Source organism: Pelodiscus sinensis, chromosome 18 (genome assembly GCF_049634645.1).
Source record: "Pelodiscus sinensis isolate JC-2024 chromosome 18, ASM4963464v1, whole genome shotgun sequence".
In the NCBI taxonomy this organism is placed as follows: Eukaryota; Metazoa; Chordata; order Testudines; family Trionychidae; genus Pelodiscus; species Pelodiscus sinensis.
The window spans coordinates 24,775,288-24,801,309 of NC_134728.1; the positions used below are offsets into that span (position 1 = coordinate 24,775,288).

A 26,022-nucleotide genomic window follows, 5' to 3' on the forward strand; every position below is an offset into this window, starting at 1 on the left:
GGGTCAGAGGAACGCCCTGTTTGTCATTTACCTCAGGGATGTTCTTCTGGAATGCCTGTAAGGAGAGGATCATGGGGGCAGCCACTGCCCAGTTATAGTACCTGAAAGACACAAGCAGTAGAGGAAGGAGATTGCAAGTGAAGTGCTAAAGCTTGAGGAGGTTGGTAGCGAGGCACAGGGAGGCTGCCTGGGAAAGGAAGCTAAAGTAAGTTAAGTGGCAACAGGAGGGATAGGGCCATACCAAATTCACTGCAGTGAAAAACACATCATGGACAGGGAAATCTGGCCTTGCATGTGCTTTTCCTGTGCTACACGGATTTCACAGTGAAACCAGTATTTCTCAAACTGGGGGTACTGACCCCAAAAGGGAACCGTGAGGAGGGTCACAAGATTATTTTAAAAAGTTTCAAAAGGGTAGCTGAGTTAGTCTAACAGGAAAAACTAAAAAACAAATAGTCTAGCAGCACCTTAAAGACTAACAAAATATGTAGATGGTATCATGAGCTTCCGTGGGCGCAACCCAGTTCAGATGACAGAAGTATTAGAAGTCCAGATCCAAGAATAAATAAGGGAAGGTGGGGGGGGGGGGGGGGGTGAAGGAGAGGTAAAGAAAGAGTGAGTTGATTCAAATAGTTACAACAGGCTGATAAGAACAATTAGCATCTCCATTGATTGATAGGCTCATACCATTTGCATAACAATTAAACCAGTAAAGTAAATTAAGTTCCAATCCTTCTCTGTGTATTTGGCTTGTGGAATTAGTGACTTGGAGATACATTAATGTGAGTGTCCAGGTAGATTAAAAACCTGTTGGAGAACACTTTATGTGTTGCCTTTTCAGATCTCTGATGTGTGTCCATTAATTCTTTCCCATAGAGCAGGGGTGTCCAAACTTTTTTCAAAGAGGGCCAGATTTGATGAAGTGAACATGCGTGAGGGCCGACCATTTTGCCTGACATTCTTTGAACCATTAAAATTAAATGCAAATTAACTATTTTATGCAAAGTTTATTGCAAACGACATACTTTTCATTTCGTCACATGGATGACAAATCTAAACAGGTGTTAAATCACTCTGCCTTTCATATCTGAAGGCCAGATGAAAAAAAAATCCAGGAAGCTGAAATATATGTCAGGAACATTGTAAAGTACATTACATATTATTGGTAATAAAGGTTGTCTGTCAACTTTTAAGTTCAAAAAATATGAACAGGAACATAACACCAAGTATACATGTTGTGTCCAAATATATTTATAACTGATTTAGACCAACTGACATTAACTGAGATTTTACAATGTATTCATCTCAATACATATGGATTCGTTGGGGGCCATAAAAGATAGATATTGCCAAATTACCCGGGGGGCCGTATTAAACCGGAACACGGGCCGCAATTGGCCCGCGGGCCGGACTTTGGACATGCCTGCCATAGAGACTGTCCAGTTTGGCCACTATACATAGCTGTGGGGCATTGTGGGCAGAGATCACATTAGGGGATAGTCAGTTAAATGAGCCTCTGATTTGGTGGCTGAATCCAGTGATGCAATCGCTAGTGTAAAAGTGTGGACTGATTGCGGGGTGGGTTCCTGTAGGATTATGATGAAGGTGTGTTGCATAGTTATTGGAAAGACTTTGAGGTTACGGGGTTGTCTAAGTGAGGATTGGCTTTTTGAATTTAAGTAGGAATGACAGTTCAGAGGATTCTCTTTCAAGTGTGGTCTGAAAAGGTCTTTGATTGTCTCAACAACTTGATTACCTGCATCCTGCTTCAAAGACATTTTCAGACCACACTTGAAAGAGAATCCTCTGAACTGTCATTCCTACTTAAATTGGACACTTTCACCTAAGTTTAAACAAAGACATTAATTATCTTACTCATTACATCTCCCTTCTGTTCTGAAATTTGATTTGTCCTTTTCATGTGTTTTTTTTTTAATTGTATCCTTTGGTATATGTGGTTGTGACAATTTTCTTCCACTATTTGATCTGAGGAAGTGGGTCTGGCCCACGAAAGCTCATCACCTAATAAACCATCTTGCTAGTCTTTAAAGTGCTACATTGTCCTGTTTTTTGTTTTACCTTCCGCATCCTATGACTTAGCCAGATGTTAATTGTTCTTATCAGCCTGTTGTAACTATTTGAACCATCCACTCACTGTTTCATCTCTTCTCCCCTCCCCCCCCCCTTCCCTTCTTTATTCTTAGATCTGGACTTCTAATACTCCTGTCATCTGAAGTGGGTTGCACCCACAAATGCTCATGATACCATCCACATGCTTTGTTAGTCTTCAAGGGGCTACTAGATTATTTGTTTTTTAATATTTTAGGGGATCACTATTGCCACCCTTACTTCTGCACTGCCTTCAGATCTGGGGGGCAGTAGCTGTTGGTCGGGCACTTAGCTCTGAAGGCAGCACAGAAGGGTGGCAATGCCATGCCATGCCATGCCACGCCACGCCACCTTACTCCCAGCCAGCAGCCACTGCTCTCCAGCCCCAGAAGTAGCACCGAAGTAAGGGTAGCAGTGCTGCAACCCCCTGCTTCAACAACCTTGCGGCTGCCTCAAAATCCCTTTTAGGGTCAGCACCCCTACCATTACAAGACCATGACATTTCAGATTTAAATTAGCTCAATATCATGAAAATTTAGTGTGTAAATCCTAGGACCAGAAAACTAAAATGCACCATGAATTTGATAGGGCCCCAAGAATGGGCATTCTGGGAAGGCTGAAGGAGAGACGTGGCTACACGAACACACTTTGGTAACAGGACTCTCAGTGAAGGCAAACAGAAGTGTCAGGAGATGTGGCCTCTGCCTAGGGGAGTGAAGGCCGATGGTTTTGGGAAGCGAACAGGTAAGGGAAGGGGCTGGTATTGGGATGTAGCCATGCCAGCTATAGCACATGCCCTGTGGCTAGTGACCAGAGCATCATGGCTGAACTGCAAGCTGCAAAGGGGTTCCCCTTCACAAATAAGTGCTCCAAGAGCCACTTGCAAGCTGGGAGGGTAGAAGCAAAGTGTGGAGCATGTCCTAGAAAGGGAACAAGTTTGTATCTGGTGCAAGGGCAGCAAGGAGTCATATTCCAGGTCATGCTGGCTGCAGGGGGCTCTCCCCAGTTTTAAAACTTCTGAACAACTAGGCCACAGTTTTGTCTATTTCCCACAAAGCAGCCAGCAAGCACCACACATCCCAGCCTAGGCAGTACACCAATATAGGCATCAGGCATCAATCATGAATGTTCAGAGAGTGGTTTCTTTGGCACAAAGGGAATAGACAGAGTTACCAGCGCTAGAAGCCAAGCGAGCAGACTACTCACTTCTTGTGGATCTTTATCACCAGGTTTGGGTCATCAAGGACTTCTGGGTTCTCAGCGAACTCATGGTAGGAGACTGTGTGCTCCATGAACTTCTCTAGCAGAAACAGGAAGGTGGGACGAGATGAAATACCCACAAGCCAGCTCCTGAGCAGTCCCTTTCTAGAAAGTTAAGCTCACACGAATCAGACATACGCAGCTCTAATGGCTGTTAAGCTACAGATTCATTGGAGTGGATTCCTAGGCCATGACATTTCTTCATTGCTGTGCACCACCTCTCCAGATTCACTTGAATGGGTCCTGCAGATACCTCCCCAGCTTCTTCCATGGCACTACAGCCACTCCACTCCCTCTCTGTACTATACCTCCTCTCGTACAGCTATGTACCATTCCGTCTAAAGAGAGTGGGATGGGATTGGAAGGGTGTGGGGGCTGGTTGTAGCAGAGCCAGCTGCTGTCCCAGCACAGTAGGCTCTGCCCATGGAGAAGGGCACCCCTAGAGATGTGCTATGAAGATTAATAGCAGGTTCTTCCCTCTCCCTTAGACCTACTGTGCAAGATTCTGCTGCTGTCTCCGAGACCACCACAAAGGGATAACGCGATGGGGTGCAACAGGTCATGAGTGGGGTCCATTAAGGTATCGATGCCTCCATCAGTTGTAGGACCAGCCAGCGGCTGGGTAGGGCCCAGGCTGCTGGGATCTGCTGAGGGCTTTGAACCTGGTTCCACATCACTGTCAACAACAGAAGGACCAGTGACAATGCTGCATGGGTCACCTGTACACCCGAGTGAGGGAGCCAAACTCCTTCCCTCCTGAGGCACATTTCACAACCCAAACCAGGAGAGCAGGTTTCCCTAGAAGGTAGGGTTCATTCGTATGAATGGGCAAGAGGAGTTCCTTCTGACTGCATCAGGCCTTGAACTCTAAGTGGAGGTGCAGAGCTGTTCTGCCTACCCTCATGGCAGTCAATCCAAGGGAATGAGGGGTGTTCTCCACAGCTTAACTCAAAAACGTGAGCAGGACATACTGCTGGGAGAGAGCTGCCTTGGACTTCTCAGGAACACACTTGGGCCTAAGGTGTACATCTGTGAGTACAAACCTGCCTTAAAACAGCAGCACACCCTTAAGAATTAAGGCAAACCCCAGGGAAAAAAAAGGGGGGGGGGAATGGGCTAGTGAAAAGCCTCCACGTACATGTTGTGGTATGAGTGTAATAGAAGCTAGACTGCCTTGAGAGAAGTCATTCTGGCAAAGGCCATTCAACGCTCTCCACTCCCATCTACATCGTAGGGTGGAACTGTGCTTAGCGTAGCTAGGACTGTAGTGGGTTTATCTGGATCAGTTTCTGCCATGTCATTTCAGTGTTCACTCTCTCCACATGAGTACATAGAACAATCTTCCCTGGCTTCCAGGAATCAAATCCTCCCCCACTTCCTTCCTCCCTCCCCTGCCCCCCAACTGCCTCACAGGCCAAGGCGATGGCCAGAATGCACTCTGCAATCAGCCTAGCACAGACCATACCTTTTGGGGAAATAAAGGGCTGCCTGCTCCTCGTCCAGATTGGTGAGGTCCTCCAAGTAAATGTCGCTGGGACCCAGGTGAGGACTTCTCTTTATGGAGCCTCAAACACAGACACACATAGTGAGACCAACATTTTCCCCCTATACCTCAGGCTTGTACAGAAGAGCCAAACTCTTCACATGAAGGAATAAAGATTCCCTTTGAAACAGACACTTCAGTAAACCAGGGTGCTGCAAAGCCTGCAGACCACCAAGTTATGCTAGTGCAGGAGAACCTAGAAATGAAGCCAACTACAAGGCAAGATGGGAGAGTGAACACACACGTAACAGTTTCCAAATTCAGTAGCAAGGAAAAAGTCAAACTCCACCCCTGGATGTTAGGGTTACTTTGCATAGCTTACAGGGAATATTTGGGCAGCCACTCAGAACAAATTAAAAAGCCACCCAGCTGATCAGCAAAGTGACCAAAGCCGGCAGCACTTGCCTCAGCGCACAAGTTTTTATTCCCCACATGGTTGGAAAAAGTTAGAGAATATGGCTCTGCAGCATTCAACACCACAAGCTTCTGTACAGATCTAATTTGGTTTTTTTTCCAATCTTTCTGCCTCACTATACTGGGGCAAAGCCAAGTAGCCCCATTAATCCCAGGTGATTTTGCTTTGGATTTACCCCACTGAGTAAAATGTGGCTCAGTGTCACTTAAATGCTAGAACCCCCAATATCCTTGAATATTGGAAAGGACAAGCCGTGAGACCCAGCGGAGCAGAGATTCTGTGTAGGGACTTGGAGAAGGCAACTGCTGGACTTGCACAAAGCGAGATGCAAAGGCCAGGCCTGCTTTGCCATGTTTGAAGGATGTTTTGGAAAGGAGGAAGGTTTTGAGAAGCGAACAGGTAAGGGAGGGGACTGGGATGCAGGACAGGGGGTACCAACTGAAAGAGAAGCTGGTGGTGCATGTTGCTCTGGGGCTTGCCAAGCAGGCAGAGAGAAGCTGGATGAAAGCTCACCACTGGGGGGAGCCAGAGAGCAAGGTCACCTTCTCAGTTGTGCTATGTGGCGCTTGGTGCACGACTGGGTGCGGGGGAGATGCCGACTGAACACCCCACTCCTAAAGCACAAGAGCCTGCATGCTCAGAAGAGAAACCTTGGGCTGGCCTAGCAAGACGACAGGAGTCTCAACACAGCTCTAAACCAGGCAGCCCAGCCCCATTCCCAGAACTACACCCATCTCCCTTATCCACAATCTAACCTGCCGCTCACCTGGCCTCCTCGGGCTCTCCAGTTGGGTTTCTGGGCTATCACTGGGTTCCACACTCTCTGACCCAGCCCATCTTGGGGTAGGGGCTGCCTGCACACAAGAGGGCTCCGGCTTGAGGAATTGCTGGCTCTTCACAGTGTTCTCTTCTTCCTTGGCCCTTCCCACTGGCTGTTCTTGTGCGGTCTGCTCTCCTTGTCGGGGCAAGACAGTTTCTGGCACACCCCCAGCCACAGCTGTGGATTCTGCTGAGGGGGGCTCTGTCAGCTCATGGGGGCCATTCCCATTTTGGAAGAGAGGTGTGGGCCTAATTATAGGTGTGGTGGAGGAACAGGATGGATCCTGGCATTCTGCTGTTCTCCAGTCACCTTCCAAATCTGCCGTGATGGCTTGGAAGTGGGTCGTTTGGCTCACTGGGATGGTCGTTGTTGTGGTGAAGGTCAAAGTAGACTTAACTGGTTCAACTCGCTCCAATTTACTCACCTGAAGGAGGGGGAAAGAAAGAGGAGTGGATCAGCCCTTCCAAAAAAAACAAAAAAAACAAAAAACAAAAAAAAGGTGGGGGGGAGGGGTGGCAAAAATTCTCCTCCAGATTAGTCTCCATCTCCCATATGTACTTCTAGGCCCTAGCTGGCATGGCACCTGCATGGAGCGCATGAAGAAGAGAGTCATTAACCAGTGAATGGGGCCTCCATGTACTTTCTTACCGCAGTAGAAGACCTGCTTCCCCAAGATTCTGGCACTATGGAAAGCAAAGGCTGGTTGTTGCTTCATATTTACAGTACTAAGCTAAACTAGTCCAAGCACCTCTCCCCCAGTATCACTGCACCCATAAAGCGCATGTATGGACCAGCCTTTCTACCACCCCGCTGCAAAAGGCTCCATGTCACATACACAAATAATCAAAGACAACTGACCTCAGTGTCGCTGGTTTTGAGGAACCATGTGCAAGTACTGTATTACAGAAGATACATTAGGAAACTTTAAAGGTCGCACAGTTAAGCACTCCAAGATGCCAGAATTAAGTTTGTCTACAAACATCCCTCCCTCCCCATGGACTTGATGAGCAGTCACCTGAACACACAAATGTAAATACCCGCCAATCCCATCAGGCTGTTCTCTTTTGGCTTGTAAGGGGTCTACCAACAAAAACCTAGTCAGGGAACATGGCCACAGTGGGCTCTCGGGAGAAATGGAAGCACCAGACAAGTGCTGTTCTGTAGGATCTGACCTAGAGCTCAAGCTACAGGGACAATACTTTGTGTAACAGGCATTTAGAGTCAGAACTGACCATCTCAGCTTGTACATTATGTTTTAAGGCTGGGACTAAGCATTAAAGCGAGTCAGACATTCTTGAGATGAGATGTTTAAGACCTCCCCCCGCATTGCTCCAGAACAGCCCACACAGAATGCAGAGATGCCTTCTGACAACTGCAGCACTGATCCTACTGCACCTAGTTGAAAGAATTAAGCTGCAGCTTGAATCCCAGGACAGCCACAGTCTCTTGCTAGCCAACGAGCCAGCTGCACAGTGACATGTAGACAGAATGCCAGTCCCTGCCCCCAGCCTGTCTTTCCAAAAGGCAAAATTTGCTCAGATTGTTTTTCCCATTCCCCTTCCCTTACCTACCTGAGGGAGCCTCCCCCAAGTCCACTGCATGTGGGTTTCAGCTCCAAGAGGGGGTGGCTCAGAGGGTTTGATCTCCAGTTCAGAATCACTTTTGGGAGAAGACGGACAGCTTGGGGAGAGGCTACAGAGAAGAACAAGGAAGTCAAGCAGAACTCCTACGTACACAGCACCCAGCCTCGCTATTTGTATCACAGTAGCGCCCGACACCTCCTCAACTGGGATCAGGGCCCTGCCATGCTAGGTTCCATACAGACACAAAGCTGGTCCCTACCCAAAGAGTTTACATTCCAACTACAGGCAGTCCCCGGGTTACGTACAAGATAGGGACTGTAGGTTTGTTCTTAAGTTGAATCTGTATGTAAGTCGGAACTGGCGTCCAGATTCAGCCGCTGCTGAAACTGATCAGCGGCTGATTCCAGGAAGCCCGGGGCAGGGGCTTCCTGTAGTCAACCACTGGTCAGTTTCAGCAGCAGCTGACTTGGGGATGCCTGGGGCAGAGCAGCTGGGGTGCTGCTGGGTTGGTCCAGTAGCGCCGCCGCTCCTCGGCGCTACTGGACCAACCCAGCAGCACCCAAGCTGCTCTGTCCCAGGCGTCCTGATTCAGCCGCTGCTGAAACTGACCAGCAGTGGCTGAATCAGGACGCCTGGGGCAGAGCAGCTGGGGTGCTGCCGGGTTGGTCCAGTAGCGCCCAGAACGGCGCTACAGGACCAACCGGCAGCGCCCCAGCTGCTGTACCACAGGCGTCCAGAGCAAAGCCGCGGAACACAGGGGCAGCGGGACAGCCCAGATGCGCCGTGGCTGTCCTGCTGCCCTCGGGCTCCGCGGCTTTGCTCCCCGTCTCCCTGGTTTGCAGACCAGGGAGATGGGGAGCAAAGCAGAGCAAAGCCAAGGAGCACGCGGGCAGCGGACAGCCCAGACGCGTCTGGGCTGCCCGCGTGCTCCGCCGCTTTGCTTCCTCTCCCTGGTCTGCTGGAGACCAGGGAGACGGGCCCCGTTCATAACTGCGGATCCGACATAAGTCGGATCCGTGTAACTCGGGGACTGCCTGTAGCCAAGACTGATGCAAGTGGCAGGGGAAAAAGGAGCAAAGCAATCAGTAGCAATTTGGTAGAAGTCACACAGTGGTTCAGTAACTGAGCTAGCAACAGAACCCAGGTCTCAAGTTCCAGTTCAGTGCCTGGGGCACTGGCCCAGACTGTTTGAGAGTTTGTCAATACGGTGTTAACCCACACCAGAGTGGTGCAAATTCTCATTTGCACCAACATGTTACACCCCAAGTGACCTGCATGGGCACTACTGGCACATGCTAAAAATTCCTAAGGGTGCACTGATGTAGACCTGTTTTAAATACTACGACATTAACACACATGGGTGAGGGACACAGAGATAGCTCAGTGGTTTGAGCATTAGCCTGCTAAACCCAGGGTTGAGAGTTCAATCCTTGAGGGGGCCATTAGGGCTCTGGGGCAAATCTGTCAGGGATGGTACTTGGTCCTGCCATGAGGGCAGGGGACTGCACTCGACTCAATAACTCCTCAAGGTCTCTATATAAACACTTCTAGTACGCACTAGTGTTGTGCACTAAAATTTACACAACCCTAGTTCACTGTGTGGGCAAGCCCCAAGACTCCTGTGTACCCTGTTCACACCCCCATCATCCCCCGAGATTAGTCCTATCTGCTTCTCAGCTGTGCCCACAGGCTCAAATCCTCTGCAGGGCTTTAGCACTTTTATTTCCAAGAGCCACTCGGCTTTTTAGATTCCCCATTCTCAACACAGACCCATGGAACATTACAATGACTATTACCTCTGCGTTGGAGCCAGCTCCCCATCAGAATAGTGGTAGATCTCTTTGGATTGCACAGCACCAGGCTCCTCACTTGGGAGATCAGTGAAGGAGAAATAAACCGAATCACTGTGAAGAGAGGGAATAAAGTCGGTAAAGTGCCTAGTCGACTACCTGATAAGCATATGCTTATCGGGTAGTCAAGTAGTAACTTGACTCGTTGGTCCCCCCCACCCCGCTGCCTCTACCAGAGAGAGACAGCAAATGGGGGGGGGGACGAGCCAGCTTAAAAGCCTGTTCCCCCCCAGCACTGTCTCTGCAGGGGGATAAAGGGAGGCAGAGGTGTGAGTGGAGACTGGAGCAGGTGGCTCTTGCACATTTCAAAAGCACACACACACACACACACACACACACACACACACAGGACAATGTAGCACTTTAAAGACTAACAAGATGGTTTATTAGATGATGAGCTTTCGTGGGCCAGACCCACTTCCTCAGATCAAATAGTGGAAGAAAATTGTCACAACCATATATACCAAAGGATACAATTAAAAAAAGAACACATATGAAAAGGACAAATCACATTTCAGAACAGAAGGGGGATGGGGAGGGGAAGGTAAATGTCTGAGCTAATGATATTAGAGGTGATAATTGGGGAAGCTATCTTTGTAATGGGTAAGATAATTAATGTCTTTGTTTATCATTAGCCCACAGACATTTACCTCCCCCTCCCCCCCATCTTTGATTTGTCCTTTTCATGTGTTCTTTTTTTAAATTGTATCCTTTGGTATATATGGTTTGACAATTTTCTTCCACTATTTGATCTGAGGAAGTGGGTCTGGCCCACGAAAGCTCATCATCTAATAAACCATCTTGTTAGTCTTTAAAGTGCTACATAGTCCTGTTTTTTGTTCCAGCTACACCAGACTAACACAGCTACATTTCTAACACTATTCAACGGGAGAGGCGCAGCAGTCAGGACCCAGTGCAAGCAGGGACTGCTTCGGTCCCTCTCGGGCAGGTTCCCTGCTGCGCCTCTGCTTTTGAAGTGTACAAGAGCCGTAAGTGGGATAGCGAGTGCCCCCCTTAGGCTGTGTCTAGACTACATGCCTCTGTCGGCAGAGGCATGTAGATTAGACAGATAGGCAAAGGCAAATGAAGCTGCGATTTAAATGATCGCGGCTTCATTTACATTTACATGGCTGCCGTGCTGAGCCGACAAACAGCTCATCAGCTGTTTGTCGGCTCAGCGCGGCAGCCATGTAAATGTAAATGAAGCCGCGATCATTTAAATCGCGGCTTCATTTGCCTTTGCTGAACAAACAAATCTACATGCCTCTGTCGGCAGAGGCATGTAGTTTAGACGTACCCTTATTGACTAGTCAATGGAATTTCCAACCAGTTATTTGATTGGTCGAAATGTAAACATGCCTAGCCTACGTTACTAGGTTATTTCAGGAGTTTTCAAAATAAGCTTATTCCTCTTCACAAGCAGGAGTTTAGAAATAACAAGGCAAGCATCCACACTACCAAGCCTGCTATTTTGAAATAAGGGGCATTATTCTGAAATAACTCTCCAGTGGAGACATGCCCGTAGAGTGGGAGATGGACACAACAGCACCGAGACCTGCTGCAAAGTGACCCCCCGATGCAGAGATAGGAACCAGTCAGGGCATTAACCCACCCCTATCCAATGCTTTTTGTGATGGTACGCACCTCTTTTGGGAGCGCTTGCCGCTTTCTCCCAGCACAGCCCCTAGCTGGCTCTGGGAGCACTCGCGCAGCGCTGGACGGAAGCCTGCTCAGGACATGTGGCAATTAAAGGGGTTGTGACCGCTTTTCAGCCCTGGAGTTTTTTTTTTTTGCTCGACAATTTTGCCTTAGTACTGGCACTTTTTGGGGGTATTTAAAAAAGGAAGCACTGCCCCATCAGTAGCCAAAAGTGAAAGGAAGATAGATTGAGCATTTACACAGGCTTCACATCCCCGAGATGCTGCAGGAACGGTTGATACTAACAAACCCCACCCCACTGCTAGGTGGCAGGTGGTGGAATCTCTGCGTAAAGAAACAGGGATTAGGCAAGCGATTTGTTCATTGTTACCCAGGAGTCCTTCACTGACACAGGTGTCCTCGCCTCAGCCTACCAGAGCGCCCTGCCTCCCAGGAAGCCCCACTCAGCTTCCAGGCAGGGCTCACCAGGCATTCAGCAGCTTGCGCTTTTCCTCGAGCGTCCTTTCGCTGTCAGTCCCCTCCAGCTCTTCAGAAGTAGAGTCCTCCACCTCCTTCTGCTTCGGCTTCTTCCTGCGCCGCCTTTTCTTACGAAAGGACGTTGTGTCAGAGCCTGATGCTTCTGGCTCTCCAAGCAGGCTGAGCTGAGACTCCATGAGCTCTGGGGATGGTTTGGCCACGAGGTCTGGGCTCTCTTCCAGAAGGATGGGGGAGGTGCACAAACAGAAGGGGACTGTCTCCTGGAGCACAGGTGGGAAGGGGCACAATTGTTAGCCTTTAACCCAATCTACACAAGACATGTCACCACACAATTATCAAATCCTTGAGTGAAGGACTGATGCATGGAAGAAACACCTTTGTTAGTTGGGACCTGGAAAAATGGATTTCGAATGGAACTTTCCAACAACTTGGCTAAATGCAATTAGAAAGGGGCATCAGGACTTACCAGACACAAAGTTAATGGTGCAGAGGACTGAATAGCTTGGGGACTTGGTAATGGGAGAGGCAGCCTTTTCACCTCTAGATCACTTGATCTAATCTTGCCGCAGCCCAGAGTCAGCAGGAAGGGGTTGTTGGAGCAGGACAGATATCCTGCTCAAGACCCTGTGCGTTGCCAGTCACAGCAGAGGCACCAAGACTCAAGACCACCTCTCTGGTCTGACCATTGATAAATCCTCAAGGAGGGGGGGAGGCTAATTACTGTGCAGTTTAGCGAGGCCCCTGAGATGCTCCAGCCCTGACCTCGACTTCATTGCATCATAAGCTCCTTGGCATGGGGATCTTCCCATGCGTTGGGCCTTTTGAGCCACATACAATAAGTATCACCCACATGGTGTAGCAGCCAGAGGGCTGACTGCTGCTGTTCTCCACCAGGGTGGTGCTGAACAGCAATCTGAGCCTACTTGTCCTCTCCCTCATGGTAACACCAAGTCAGGAAGAGTTAGGAAAAAAAGCAAGCCAGTTGACAAGAGGTACAGAAAACATTTCAGGGGCCCTCAGCGGGGTACATTCACCTCTTCCCAGCTATAGAACGTGGCTTACTTCATTCCCTTCCGACTCCTGAACGAAGAAGGCCTCGCCATTGTCTCCCAGCTTCATGTGCAGGTCCACTGGCTCCCCGTTGATTTCTATGTCAACCTGACAAGGATGGGGTAGAGAGGGAAGGCACAGCTTTGAATCCATAGCAGTCTACTCACCCAGCCATTCCCTAGCAACAAAGTCATACACAAGGAAGGGGGACCCATCCAACTCACATCTTCCCTGGGGACCGCCTTCCATACTACCATAGTGATCTCCTAAACCCCTTGACAATTAGGAAGGCTGCAGGTACCACTTTGGTTTGGAGGAGGATAGATTTTGCTTGGCAAAGCCCCAACAACTAGAAAAAGGAGCATCCTATCTCAAGGGGCTTCTTGTCCCCCTGCCCCTCACAGCTCCTCCCCAACTGCAGCCATGTTTCACTTCTACCTACCACTGGGTAAGTTAGGGATAAAAAAAGTCCTCTTATGTCTTAATGAGAGAGGCACAGTCTCTCCCAAGCTTCCTGTGGAGGACGCTCTAATTTCAGAGATCAAACTAGCTAGAGATATAAAGGTTAAGAAGAAAACAAATACATTACATTATAAGCAAGAGAATGACTAAGGACAGAGTAGGGCCATTACTCAATGAACAGGGGGAGGGGAAAAAACCCAATTAAAAAAAAAAAAAAAACCATGGAAATAGCAAAGATACTTAAATGACTTGATTTTGGTTTTCACCAAGAAGGTTGGTGGCAATTGGATACCTAACAGTCAATGCCAGTTAGAGTGGGGAAGGATCAGAAGCTAAAAATAGGGAAAGAACAAGGGAAGAGTCTTCAAGTCACCAGGGCCCAGTGAAATACATCCTCAAATCCTCAAAGAGCTAACTCAAAGAGCAGTTGAGATTGGTCCTGCCTTGGGCAGGGTGCTGGACTTTATTACCTTGGAGCTGGAAGAGACCTCAGGAGAGGTCTAAGCCATTAGCTTAGAAACTCATAGAAGACCAGAGAGGTTCCAGAAGACTGGAAAAGGGCAAATAGAGCCCAGATATAAAAAGGGAAGTAAGGACAACCCAGGAAACTACAGACTAGTCAGCTTAACTTCTGTACCAGGAAAGATAACGGAGCAAATAAGTAATACAGAGCATGGATTTGTCAAGAACAAATCATGTCAAAGAAACCAGATAGCTTTCTTTGGCTGAGTAACAAGTCTTGGGATTAGAGGGGGAAGTGGTAGATGTGGTACATCTAGACTTTAGAAAGGCTTTTGATAATGAACAAATCAAATGAGACTAACAAACTAGAGAAATACAGCCTAGATAGAGCTATTATAAAGGTGGATGCATAACTGGCTGGATACCTATTCCCAGAAAGTAGTTATCGATGAAGGGCATAACAAGTGGAGTTCTGCAGGGATCAGTTCAATATCTTCAACAATATAGATAACAGCATAGAGTGTACACTTATAAAATTTGTGGATGATGCCAAGCTGAGAGGGGTTGCAAGTGGTTTGAAGGATAGGGTTAAAATTCAAAATGATCTGAATAAACTGGAGCAATGGTCTGAAGCAAACAGACTGAAATTCGATAAGGAGAAATGCAGAAATTCACTTAATCAGTTGCATACATGCAAAATGGGAAATTACTGTCTAGGAAGCAATACTGTGGAAAGGAATCTGAGTCAGTGGCACACAAGCTAAATGCAACAGGAGTACAAAAACAAAAAACAGACAAAACAAAAAAACCAAACACTCCTAAACATCATTGTGGGATGCAAGTAATTTTTCATTCTACTCTGCACCGATCAGGCCTCAGCTTGAGTACTGTATGCAGTTCTGGGCACCACGTCTCAGGAAAGATGTGGACAAACTGAAGAAAGCTCGAAGAGGAGCAACAAAGATGACTAAGTCTAGAAATCATGACCTGTGAGGGAAGATTAAAATAATTGGGTTTGTTTAGTCTAGAAAAGTGAATACAGAGTGGACATAACTGCTTTCAAGAACCTAAAAGAGTGGTAAAGGAGAGAGAGAAAAATTATCCTCCTTAACACCTAAAGATACAAGAAGCAATGGGCTTAAATTGCAGCAAAGGTGGTTTAAGGTTGGACATTAAGAAAAACTTAACTGTCAGGGTGGTTAAGAACTAGAATAAATTGCCTAGGGAGGTTGTGGAATCTCCATCATTGGAAGTTAAGAGCAGGCTAGACAAACACCCATTAAGGATGGTCTAGATTGGGGTTCTCAACCTTTTTCAGTCCCCATACTCCCTTGGCTTTTAGTAAACCATCCCATATTCAATATGAAAGGAAATAAATTTTAGACTCTAGGATCCACAACTTTTTTCACTAACAATACTACTTTTAGAATACTTAAATTAGGATAATCTAGTTATTTACCAAATATTTCCCTGTACCCCCTTGACAAGCTTCTCGTACCCCAGGTTGGGAACCCCTGGTCTAGATCCATGGTGTCCAACCAGTTCTGAAGCAGTAGCCACTATACTGGCTACTGCTATAGTGAACTAGCCACACTCAACCAGCTAAATAGCTACATGTGGCTAGCATGTTGCACAGCATGGGTCAGATGGTGCTTGATCCTGCCATGAGGGCAGGATACAGAACTGGATAACCTCTGAGGTCCTTTCCAAGCCTATGAGACGGGGGCGGGGAGTAGCATTTCACAATGCACTCTGTGTGACAACCCTGGCAGAGGGTCCTGCCCTCAACTCCCACCCTCAAGCCAGCTTCAATGAGCTTTGTTTCAGGAAGAACTGGAATGGAAGAAAAAGGAGAGGAGGTAAGCAGGCAGGCACCACAGCTCCCTAGCACAAGCAGCACACACCCAGTCCTGGCAGGCATCACTTACCACCTTCTCCCTGGAACGCAGGACTCCCAACTTCCCAAAGCGCACGTGGAAAGGTGAGCACTGGAAAGAGCCGTCCGGCTGCCTCACCACGATGACATCGATGCATCCCGTCAGGGTGGCTGGGTTCAAGCCCTTGTACAGCTCCTTCACGGTGATGAGCACTGTCTCAGCCAGCTGCCCCACGTAGTTCATGGTCTGAGACTGCAACCAAGGGAAGCAGGGAGAGATTCAGCTGGCTGGGTGGGACCTGTCACGAAGAGGCCTGTACACCAAGCTGCCCAAGGCAGAACAGTCAACAAAAGCCCTTTTTTAAAAAAATAAATAAATAAATAAAAAGGGTCATCAAGCTTTGGAGCCACAATACTGGATTAGTCTGGACAAGCGAGGTCTTTTGAGATCACCCATGAATGAAGTTAAAATTAGGCAAGAGGCAAATGGACACAAACTAACGGATCAGAATTGCTCCTTGGAAACTAGGTCTAAGAGGTAGACAAAAATAGCAGAGGGGAGGGGGAGCTATGCCATCCCATGCCTATGTTTTAGGTTTCTAGGGAGAGAGTTGGGGGAAATGGTGCCATGGGTGGGGGGAGCAAGGGCTGAGATTGACCATGATAGCTGCTCTCCGTACTGCTTTCTGCAAACTGGACTCCCCCATAACACTGTCGGGCCTTCATTGTCCTGGGCATCCCGACCAGACCATTCCACAGAGAGGGAACCAATGACACCAGCTTTGGCAAAATCCTTAACACCTGGAAAACAAGTCTCAGTTCCCCGCTTCCCCTGCCCCCATTTATCATTTCTCTTCCCCACCTTATTTCTTCCCTGTCCCCTCTTTTTTGCCTTGTGTTAAGGAGTCCAGCTTAACTGGTCCCCTCTTCTTGCAACATTGCTGTGACGGCACCATGTTGCAGCCATTCATGCAGCCCTCTTTCCCCCCATGGGGTAAGTTAAGTATTATCTCCATGAACCCAATGGAGACAGAGAGACTGAGGAGGCTTGCTCAAGGCCACAGTGAGCCAAAGCAAAGATCAGAGCCCAGACCTCTGGCTTTGTGCTCTGCTCCAACAGGCTTCCCTACTAAATCCATGCTGCTTACAACCCTCCCAGAGGGGGTGTTTCCAAGGGGAGGGAGGGAAAAAAAAAAAATGTGTCTTCTCTCTGATCACTCGAAGAGAAGTCCCTGTACACACCCTTTAACATCAGAGAGGTCTTCAGCCCACTCCCTATGGCAGGGGCTCTCCTGGTAGGCCAGGGCCCTTGCCAGCAGTGGGCACATGCACTGTGAACAGGGACAGGATGTACAGAAGAATGCCCTAGGGAAGGAGGTGCTCCTCTGTGGGGAAGCCAGAAAACCCTGAGTGCTTTAGAAGGGCTTCACATTAGCATCGAGGAGCCATGATCAGCTACAAAGACCTAGGCCAACTAGAGTTAGAGCTCCTATGTGGCATCCTAGTAATTCAAGTAACCACCACTCAACTGAGCATTGTCAGAGTTTGCTGCCACCGCTTAACTTACAGGTCAGCTATTCTGCAAGAATTCTTTACTTGGTCAGAATTTTCCTCACTTCTACATGGCAGATCTCAGCTCTGATCCTGTGCTTTTCTTTTGGGAGACCCAGGCCTGTAACAAGAGCAGAAGAGAGAACCACTGTACAGACCTGAGGAGGGATTTTTTGCCCTCTCTTCTTTGCTAGGCAGTATCACCTGAGTGGATAAGTGGCATGTCCCATGGGGGTGTTGTCTTTTGCTTGTTGGGAACAGTCAAAGCTGGTCCACACTCTGAGTGCAGAAGGCTGGGCCCACAAGAAACCTTAAATACCTTGCCTCTATAGGCTTCTGCTTAAAAACTCCCCAAAAATCACAGATTCCCTGGCCTTTGGAGGTAGCTACCACCACTCAAGTGAAACAAACAAAAAACCCTTTCTTCTTGAACCCAGGAAGAAAGCATTTGCACTTCTTCCAGAGGGGTACGTACCCCCAAGCTTTTACCACAGGAGAGCTTGGGGGAAAGAAAAATGGCACTCTCTGCTAGCTGACCTTTCAGTCTTATTCATGCATACACAGACCTCTTTTTACTTTCCAGGACAAGAATTAAAATCACTTTAAGGAGATTTGTTCACAAAATGAAGTGATATGCTTTATCAAGTGCATTTCGTTGCTAGGTGTTTTAGAGCAACTGAGAAAAAAAAAAATCAGAAACAGAGAAATTCCATCCCTGAAATATAGCTTAAAGTACAGTGTATGGGGGGGGAGGAGGGACACATGGACTTAGCACATCGATGTTTAACCAAACAAAACAAAGTCACCTGATTGCATCTAAACAGACATCCCATTCCCTACCTAATCATAGATCTTTGCTTCAAAGTGCAGTCCATTTCCATGCCCAGTATTTTGTAGGCATGGTAGTTCCGCCTAGTTCAATTCATCTTGTTCCTCCAATTCCTGGCTTAAAACTCTCAAAGAAGAGTAGCATGCAGGTATCCTTTTCAATTCAAATCTCATACTTTCTTCTTATTGATTCTCCTGGCTTCCTGCCAACACTTGCTAGCTACCTGGGTTTAACCCTTTGGTTACTGAATACTGGAACATTCAGAAAAGGCCAGCACTCCTCCTATCCATCGCAGAAACGGAGGTTGCTAGGTTGACTAACAAGGTTGTTTTGTAACCTGGCTTCATACTCCTACCAGTGTCTTCTATATTCAGGTTTGAATGGGATGCCATTAAGGTCAATTGGACCAACAGTGTAGATGCTCTCTTGCGCAAAAGAGCCTCACAAAAGTGAGGTGCTTTGATGTGTGGACGTGGTCTTGCATAAAAAGCCTTTGTGCCAAAAAACTAGCGCTACAGACTTCTTGTGCTAGAACACTGCAGTGAAGACGTAGCCAGTATTTATGGCATGCCTCTTTGGGAAGATAGAGGAACCTCAGCATAAGAAAAGCAACAAGCTGCCTATTGCACACACTCAAAACGCATGAGTCACACACACACACACGCATCCTGACCATGAAAGCAGGTTTAAAAAGAATTAGAAAGGGTTCTTGGTTACCTGTGTGTTAAAGCTTTTCCTGCAATTGTGAGGGGTGGAAAGTGGATTAAAAAAAAAAAAAAAAAAAGTTGATCTGAGGATCTTGTATAGTTCCAGGAACCAGGACTTTTAAGAACAGATAACACAAGACTAGGGATAAAATAGTGAGAACTGGCAACTCCATACAGCACCTGAATGCATCAGCTCTACTCCTGGAGGGTCTGCCACCATGCAAGCCAGTCACCAAATATCCCTGCAGAACTCTTGATGATTATCATTAATGTTACAGTTCTCCCGATCACTCGAGTCTTGTTTCAAAAGCAAATAGCAGGTGTTCTTTTTCAATTGCATGTTAATCAGTATGATCCATTTCACTTTTACGTGGATTAACATTTGCCATTCCAGAGGCCTTGAATCCCATTCAAAAAGTCATCAGTCCCTCTGTACATCATCTTAGCTGGGACACTGTCCCTGGTGGACAGCCTTCTGCATCAAGCATGGAGCTACTCAAGTTAGAAAGAGAGGCCATGGAAGAGAGGCAGCACATATCCAGAGAAGCACTCTATAGTAAGTCACAGCAGCTCAGTCCTCCCCACTCTGATCTGGTACAACTTCAGAGTCACTGTGTACAGGTGGAGATGAATCTGAGGTGCTTAACTGGGAACATTTTAACAATTTCTCAGCAGCCATTGTCATTCACAGTCATTTAGCTCCCTGGAGCACATGACAGAAGCCGCCATTCTGACTGAGTGGACTAGACTGTGCGGCGAGTAATGAGCAGTTAAGAGCTATTTAGTTGGTTTGGCTTTGGAAGGCCACTTTCATTAGGCACTAATGCACTCCAGTCATGCAGCTCCTGTTTTTCATTAGCAAGGACATTTGGAAAGAAATCCTCCATGGCCCATAATCTTCCTGTCTAGTTCACAGGCTCCAGCTGATCAGTCCTAAAAGGAGGTTAATCCTCCTTTTGCCGTGCACAGCAGGCTCCAAGGCACCAGGGCTGCCACAGACCCTTGCAATTTGCATGATACACACTGCGGTTTTGTATGGAGTGCTGGGACCCTGGCGTCCGTGGCATAGTGTGTGCTACCCCCCAGAGCCAGGCAGGAAGTAGCAATATGCATTTGTAAGGCAGGCAGTCTCCTCTGGGCTAGCACATGGAATCTCAGGAGAAGTCTCTTGCTGAGCAAGGCGCTAGAAGGCGCCATTCAGCCTGGCCTCCATTTGGAGGAGTAGGCAACAGTCAGTGCCCAGGGAGTTACAGGAGTTTGGTTTCTTCCAACTCCTGAGCTCTCAAAAGGCTTTACAAAGTCTCCTAGGAGACACCACTATATCTATATGCCGGGGGGCACTGTTCCCTGGCCCCTGCCGGTCATCCCCCTGCAACAGTGCTCTCCCATCCCCCTAACAGTGGTTCTCAAACATTTTTGACTTTGGCCCTCCCGGCCCAATGCAAGCCTTTCCATGGACCACCAGTTGCTAATGGAAACTCTGTTAATTACCTAATTACACCCAAGCCATTTTGCCAGTGCTGCAGCTAGGGAAGAACTGTTTAATTTAACCAGCAAGAAAGGCACTCGAGTGGGAAGCCGACCCTAGCACTTCAACATCGTGAAGGGAGGGGGAGACAAGGCTGGAGCGCCTGCAAGGGCTCCCTGCAACAGGGCAGGGGCTGAGTTTGAGCCCTGGAGCCCACTTATGCTTATGTGGGGAGCTGTGCAGGGGGAGGGGTTTCACCCTTCACGCACACACCCTGCATACGGGCCTGAGTGCAAGACTTCAAGCAAAGCATCCTGACTTCAGAGGGGAGAGGAAGGCACGGCCGCTGATACCAGGACCTACGCTGGTTCACCAACTCAGTCCTCGCTGTAGATCCAGCCACGGACCAGAGACCACAGCCACGGCTACCGCTCACGGACTGCATTACAAGGGCTAGCAAACGAGGCCACAACATCTCTTCTGATATCAGTAAGATGGAGACCGGATCTCTCCTGAGACAGTTCCTAGAACTGAGGCCCTATAAAACAATGGAGAGACCCGTGGCTCCTTAAAGGCGCTCAGATTTGTCTGGGCATAAGCTTTCGTGGGTCAAAGCTACTTAGATGCATGGAGTGGAAATCAAAGAGGCAGTGATGATGTTACACACAGATAAGCATATCAGAGGGAGGGGAGTTGCTTATCAAGGATAGGGCCAGTGTTAAAGAGGCCAAAGCAAACAGGGTGGATGTGGCTCACTCCCAGCAGTTGGTTTTCACACCTCCCTCCCCATCAAGAGAGGGAGCCTTTGCAGTGAGACAGCATTACATTTGTGTAAGGACTTGAAGGTGGCTATCAAATTAGGACAGAATATCTCCTTACCTCTGATTTCCACGTCATGCATCTGATGAAGTGGTTTCGACTAGGATGTGACTATCCAATAAGCTTTTGTTTATCCGACAGTCGATTAGTCACACTAGTTGCCTAGTCGCTCCCCCCGCCCCCTTGCTGCCTCTATTAGAGGGAGGCAGCAAGGGTAGGGGGAAGAGGAGGGAGTGCTGGGGGAATGGGCTTAAAAGCTGGTTTCCCCAGCTCTGTGGGAGGGGCAGGAGTGCAGCAGCAGCATTCCACTTTTGAAATGTGCAAGAGGCCTCTAGGCTGCGTTTCAATCTTTGAAATGCACAAGAGCTCTTGTACACATCAAAGACAGAACACCAGGAAGCATTTCTTTGAAACGTAGCACAGCTGGGTGGGTTCTTGCTACATTTCAAAGCAGAAGCGCCCTTATTGACTAATCGAATAGGTGATGGAAATTCCATCTACTATTAGATTGATTAATCTAATTTTAACATCCCTAGTTTTGACCCACAAACAGGTTAGAACAAACTAACACAGCTACCCTTCTGAGACTTCGGTTTCCAGGCTTTCACACCAATCCATGTAACAGAAGAAAGCAAGTGGGTAGGATGAGCAAGTGGGAGACCCCAGAACAGAATACCTTTGCACTAGCTACTAAGCCACCCTGCCTCTTGTGCACACAGGCATACAATCCTAATCTGCAGGCCCACGCAGGGTGGTCAAATGACCATGGGATAAAGCCAGCTCGGAGGCAAGTGCTCTTCTGGTGCAAAAGACCCCCAGATTCAAATCCCACTTACTCTCCTGGCTAGAAAAGGCCAGTATGCCATAGCTGTGGCATTCACCGCCTGGTTAGCCCCCAAGAGACTTCAAGCTACTCCCTATCAGCCTCCAACAGCAAGATTTTAGCTTGTTTCCTCCTGCTGCTACACAAGGTCTGGATCCCCATCTCAACACGTCACTCTCCCCCTAAGCCCCCTGCTCCTAACTTCAGGTGTTTGCATCACAGGAGGCAAAGCTAGGCTCACAAATCCTGCAGCTGAGCTATTTAAAGCCTCCCCCCACTCGCCCAGCAAGCCAGCCAACGCAACGTGGCTTCAGCCAACAGTGGGGTCCCAGCAAAGACCTTGGAGAGCAGACACACTGTGGGGAAAGACAGAAGGATTCCTTACCCAGAGGGAAGGGGACAGCTGGACACCATCAGATGCTGCCTCTTCCCCAGAACAGGCCTGCCCTGCCCAGTATGCTTTGCACAGCGTCATAATGATCTGGCTCCCAGACATCCCTCAGATTGGTCCCGGAAGGACATCTCCGTCAAACCCCACAATCCCAGCCCCATGCCCTCCACCCCGAAGGCGGATCACAAGCCTCAGGGCTTTGTTTTGCTGCTGTGCAGCCCAGAGAAAAGTGTGCTGGCTGGGTCCAGAAGCTTCAGTGCCTGTCAGCTCTGTGCTCACTGTGCTGAGCTGGGAAAAGGTCATGGCCCATTCCCTCGCTGCAGCAGCCTGCTGAGCCCAGCTTTCTCCAGTGCTGTGTAACTGGCAGCAGTGCAGCCAGTCAGTTCCCCAGCCATCAGGCAGGAGACACCGGACCTTTCCCGGGTCCTCTGCTTTACACCTAGCCAGCCTCCTTCCTCCCCAAGACGGGGGAGTGCTGCCTAGCCAGGAGGGTGTGGCAGCTGGCCTGAGCACACCCAGGGCTCAGACAGCAAGACACAAAAGAAAGTTAATAAATAGTCAGGAGAAGGGGTAGAAGAAAAAACAAAATCACGTCAGTTTAGCCCCAGGGTGGGGAACTTCAGACCCAGGGGCTAGATGCAGCCCTCCTGTTTGCTTGTATGTGGCTCTCGAGGCTCAGGCCCCCCTCGCTCCCGCCTCCCTGCTGTCCCATGGCGGGGCTGGAAACACACAAAAACTACTAGACTGAGCTCCCCTAGGCTCTGGTGTGCAAGGGGAATGTGAGGAGTCTCTCCTTATATGGGGGCTACATCAGTGAGGGTGTGTGTGTTTGTTTTAGGGCATTTTTTCTGTGGGTCAGTGGTTCCCAACCCAAAAGAGGTCCCCCACCCCTGGTTTAACCCACTTTCTGCCTAGGGAGCATCCGGCAGGCGTGGGGAGGTAGGGTGGTGACGGAACTACTTCATCAGAGACCCAGGGCACACGAGTTTAAAGTCATCTCTGGACAGAAATGCATCCAAGCATGCTCTAGCCTAGTAATTGCAAGGGACTCAGGAAAGGACACATACAGGAAAGGACACATTCTAGAAAGCTTGTACTGTACCGAGTGCTCTTGGCTACCACTTCCTCACCCTCTCTGCACTTTATCCTAGAGCAGGGGTCTGCAACCTATGGCTCAGTATGGAACCAAATATGGCTCGTTTGTCAGTCCCAAAAATGCATGCAACTTTTAAAATTAAAATTCAAAAATTTAAAAAAACCCACATAATTACTCATGTAGCTTGAATGCGTGCATGAACCTGAATGTCACCAGTTATGATGTAAACTTCAAAGAAATGTGCAAAAGATGCAGCAGTAGCCATCCCACTAAATAAAGTCTGAGTGTACAATGTTTCATAATTAATCATCATGTCAATTACCAATAATATCAAGTTGTACATTTTCAGTTATGCAAATGAGTATTCTTACATGGCTCTGATGACCACTGTTCGGAAATTTGTAGTTAAGAACGGCCTTACTGGGTCAGACTAAAGGTCCATCTAGCCAAGTATCCTGTCTGACAGTGGCCAATACCAGATACCCCTGAAGGAGGGAACAACAGATAATCCTCACGTGATCCCTCCCCTGTCTCCCATTTGCAGACAAACAGAGGCTAGGGACACAATTCCTACCCATCCTGGCTAATAGCCATTGATGGACCCAACTTCCATGAATCAATCTAGCTCTTCTTTGAACCCTGTTAAAATCCTACCTTTCACCTCATCCTCTGTCAAGGAGTTCCACAGGTTGACTGTGCACTGAGTGAAGAAAACCTTCATTTTGTTTGTTTTAAACCTGCTGCCTATTAATTTGGTGACCCCTAGATCTTATATTGTGGGAACAGGTAAATAATTTCCTTATTCATTTTTTCCACTCCAGTCATGATTTTATAGACCTCTATCAGATCCCCCCTTGGTCTCCTCTTTTCTGAGCTGAAGAGTCCAAGTCTTTTTAATCTCTCTTCATATGGTACCTGTTCCAAACTCTAATAATTTTTGTTGCCCTTTTCTGAACCTTTTTCAATCTCTCTTTTTTGAGATGAAGTAACTGCAGGGCACCACCACAGTATTCAAGATGTGAGCGTGCCATGGTTTGATAGAGAGGCAATAAAATTCTCTCTTATTCTCTATCCCTTTTTTTAATGCTTCCTAACATTCTATTTGCTTTTTTGGCTGCTGCACATTGAGTGGATATTTTCAGAGACTCATCCACAATGACTCCAAGATCTCTCTCGAGTAGTTGTAGCTAAATTAGTCCCCATCATATTGTATACACAGTTGGGATTATTTTTTCCAATGTGCATTATTTTACATTTATCAACATTAAATTTCATTTGCCATTTTGTTGCCCAATCCTTTCGTTTGGCAAGATCTTTTTGAAGCTCTTCACAATCTGCTTTGGTCTTAACTATCTTGTAAAGTTTGGTATCATCTGCAAATTTTGCCACCTCACAGTTTACCCCTTTCTCTAGATCATTTATAAATAAGTTGAACAAGATTGCTGCCAGCACAGATCCCACTAGTTACCTCTCTCCACTCTGAAAACTGACTATTTATTCCTACCCTTTATTTCCGGTCTTTTAGCCAGTTATCAATCCATGAAAGGACCTTCCCTCTTATCCCATGACAACTTACTTTACTTAAGAGCCTTTGGGGAGGGACCTTGTCAAAGGCTTTTTGGAAATCTAAGTACACTATATCCACTGGATTCCCCCTTGTCCACATGTTTTCTGACCTCCTCAAAGAACTGTAGTATATTAATAAGGCATGATTTCTTACAGAAACCATGTTGACTTTCCCCCAACAAATTATGCTCATCTGTGTGTCACTTCTGTTCTTTACTATAGTTTCAACTAACTTGCCCAGTACTGATTTCAGACTTATCAGTCTGTAATTGCCAGGATCGCCTCTAGAGCCCTTTTTAAATATTGGCATCACGTTAGTTAGGCTCTTTGGTTTGAAAAGGTTGCTGACCCCTTGCCCTAGAGGGACAGATGCCAGGTCACCAACACCTCAATCACTGGCTCAGCTCTGGAGAGACAATGGGACCTCACATTCCATGCCAACACCACCCAATTCCCCTCCAGGTCTAGGAAACTGATCCTTAGCCCTGGTCTACACTTCAGAGTTATTTCAAAATAACACTCCTTATTTCAAAACAAGCAGCCTGTACACACTACCAAGCCTGCTAATTTCGAAAGAATAACTCCTGCCTTCCACGAGGAATAATGATCATCTTGAAATAGCAGTAGTGTGGAGGCGCTATTGCTGCTATTTTGAAATAACTACTCCCCAGAGTCAAAGTAATTACTCCCCAGCACTTCCTGGGGCTCTAAGTCAAGGTAGCACGTCCACATGAAGGGAGCCTGCCTCAGACTAATTTCAAGGCTTCCCTCTAGCATGGACACGCCATTCTGAAATTATTATTTGAGGAGTTGTTTTGAAATACAGGCAGCCCCCGAGTTACGCGGATCCGACATAAGTCGGATCCGCAGTTACGAACAGGGATTTTCTCGCCCCAGAAGACTGGAGCGGCGGGATGCCTGGTCCCGCCGCCTGCCTCCTCCGGGGCGAGAAAAGCTGCTCTCCGTCTCCCTGGTCTGCTGGGGGAGCCAGCAGACCAGGGAGACGCTGAGCAAAGCCGCAGAGGACCCAGGCCGGACCGCGGCGCTGATCTGGAAGCGCCGCGGTCCGGCCCGGGTCCTCCGCCGCTTTGCTCCGTCTCCCTGGTCTGCTGGGGGGGGGGGGGGGGACGCAGCTAGTGCCCCCCCAGCAGACCAGGGAGACGTGGAGCAAAGCCCGGGGCCTGTGGTAGAGCAGGTGGGGTGCTG

General features: G+C 48.0%; 1 protein-coding gene across 10 annotated transcripts in view; it reads right to left on the bottom strand.

The window, feature by feature from the left end:
* LPIN3 (lipin 3) overlaps nucleotides 1-26,022 on the bottom strand; it is a 42,074-nt gene that overhangs the window by 10,557 nt on the left and 5,495 nt on the right. For 5 of the 10 annotated variants that reach the window (XM_075901313.1, XM_075901314.1, XM_006121890.4 and 2 more), the window contains exons 2-12: nucleotides 17,134-17,238; nucleotides 15,619-15,819; nucleotides 12,779-12,874; nucleotides 11,705-11,976; nucleotides 9,527-9,634; nucleotides 7,719-7,839; nucleotides 6,094-6,571; nucleotides 4,835-4,934; nucleotides 3,864-4,045; nucleotides 3,316-3,409; nucleotides 32-101 (exon numbers count right to left, since the gene is read on the bottom strand). In XM_075901313.1, coding sequence (XP_075757428.1) covers nucleotides 32-101; nucleotides 3,316-3,409; nucleotides 3,864-4,045; nucleotides 4,835-4,934; nucleotides 6,094-6,571; nucleotides 7,719-7,839; nucleotides 9,527-9,634; nucleotides 11,705-11,976; nucleotides 12,779-12,874; nucleotides 15,619-15,810 — 1,713 coding nt within the window. In that variant the 5' untranslated portion in view covers nucleotides 15,811-15,819; nucleotides 17,134-17,238. Of the gene's footprint in view, nucleotides 1-31; nucleotides 102-3,315; nucleotides 3,410-3,863; nucleotides 4,046-4,834; nucleotides 4,935-6,093; nucleotides 6,572-7,718; nucleotides 7,840-9,526; nucleotides 9,635-11,704; nucleotides 11,977-12,778; nucleotides 12,875-15,618; nucleotides 15,820-17,133; nucleotides 17,239-26,022 lie in introns of those variants that run through there. The other 5 variants (XM_075901315.1, XM_006121892.4, XM_006121893.4 and 2 more) reach the window with 1 other exon arrangement.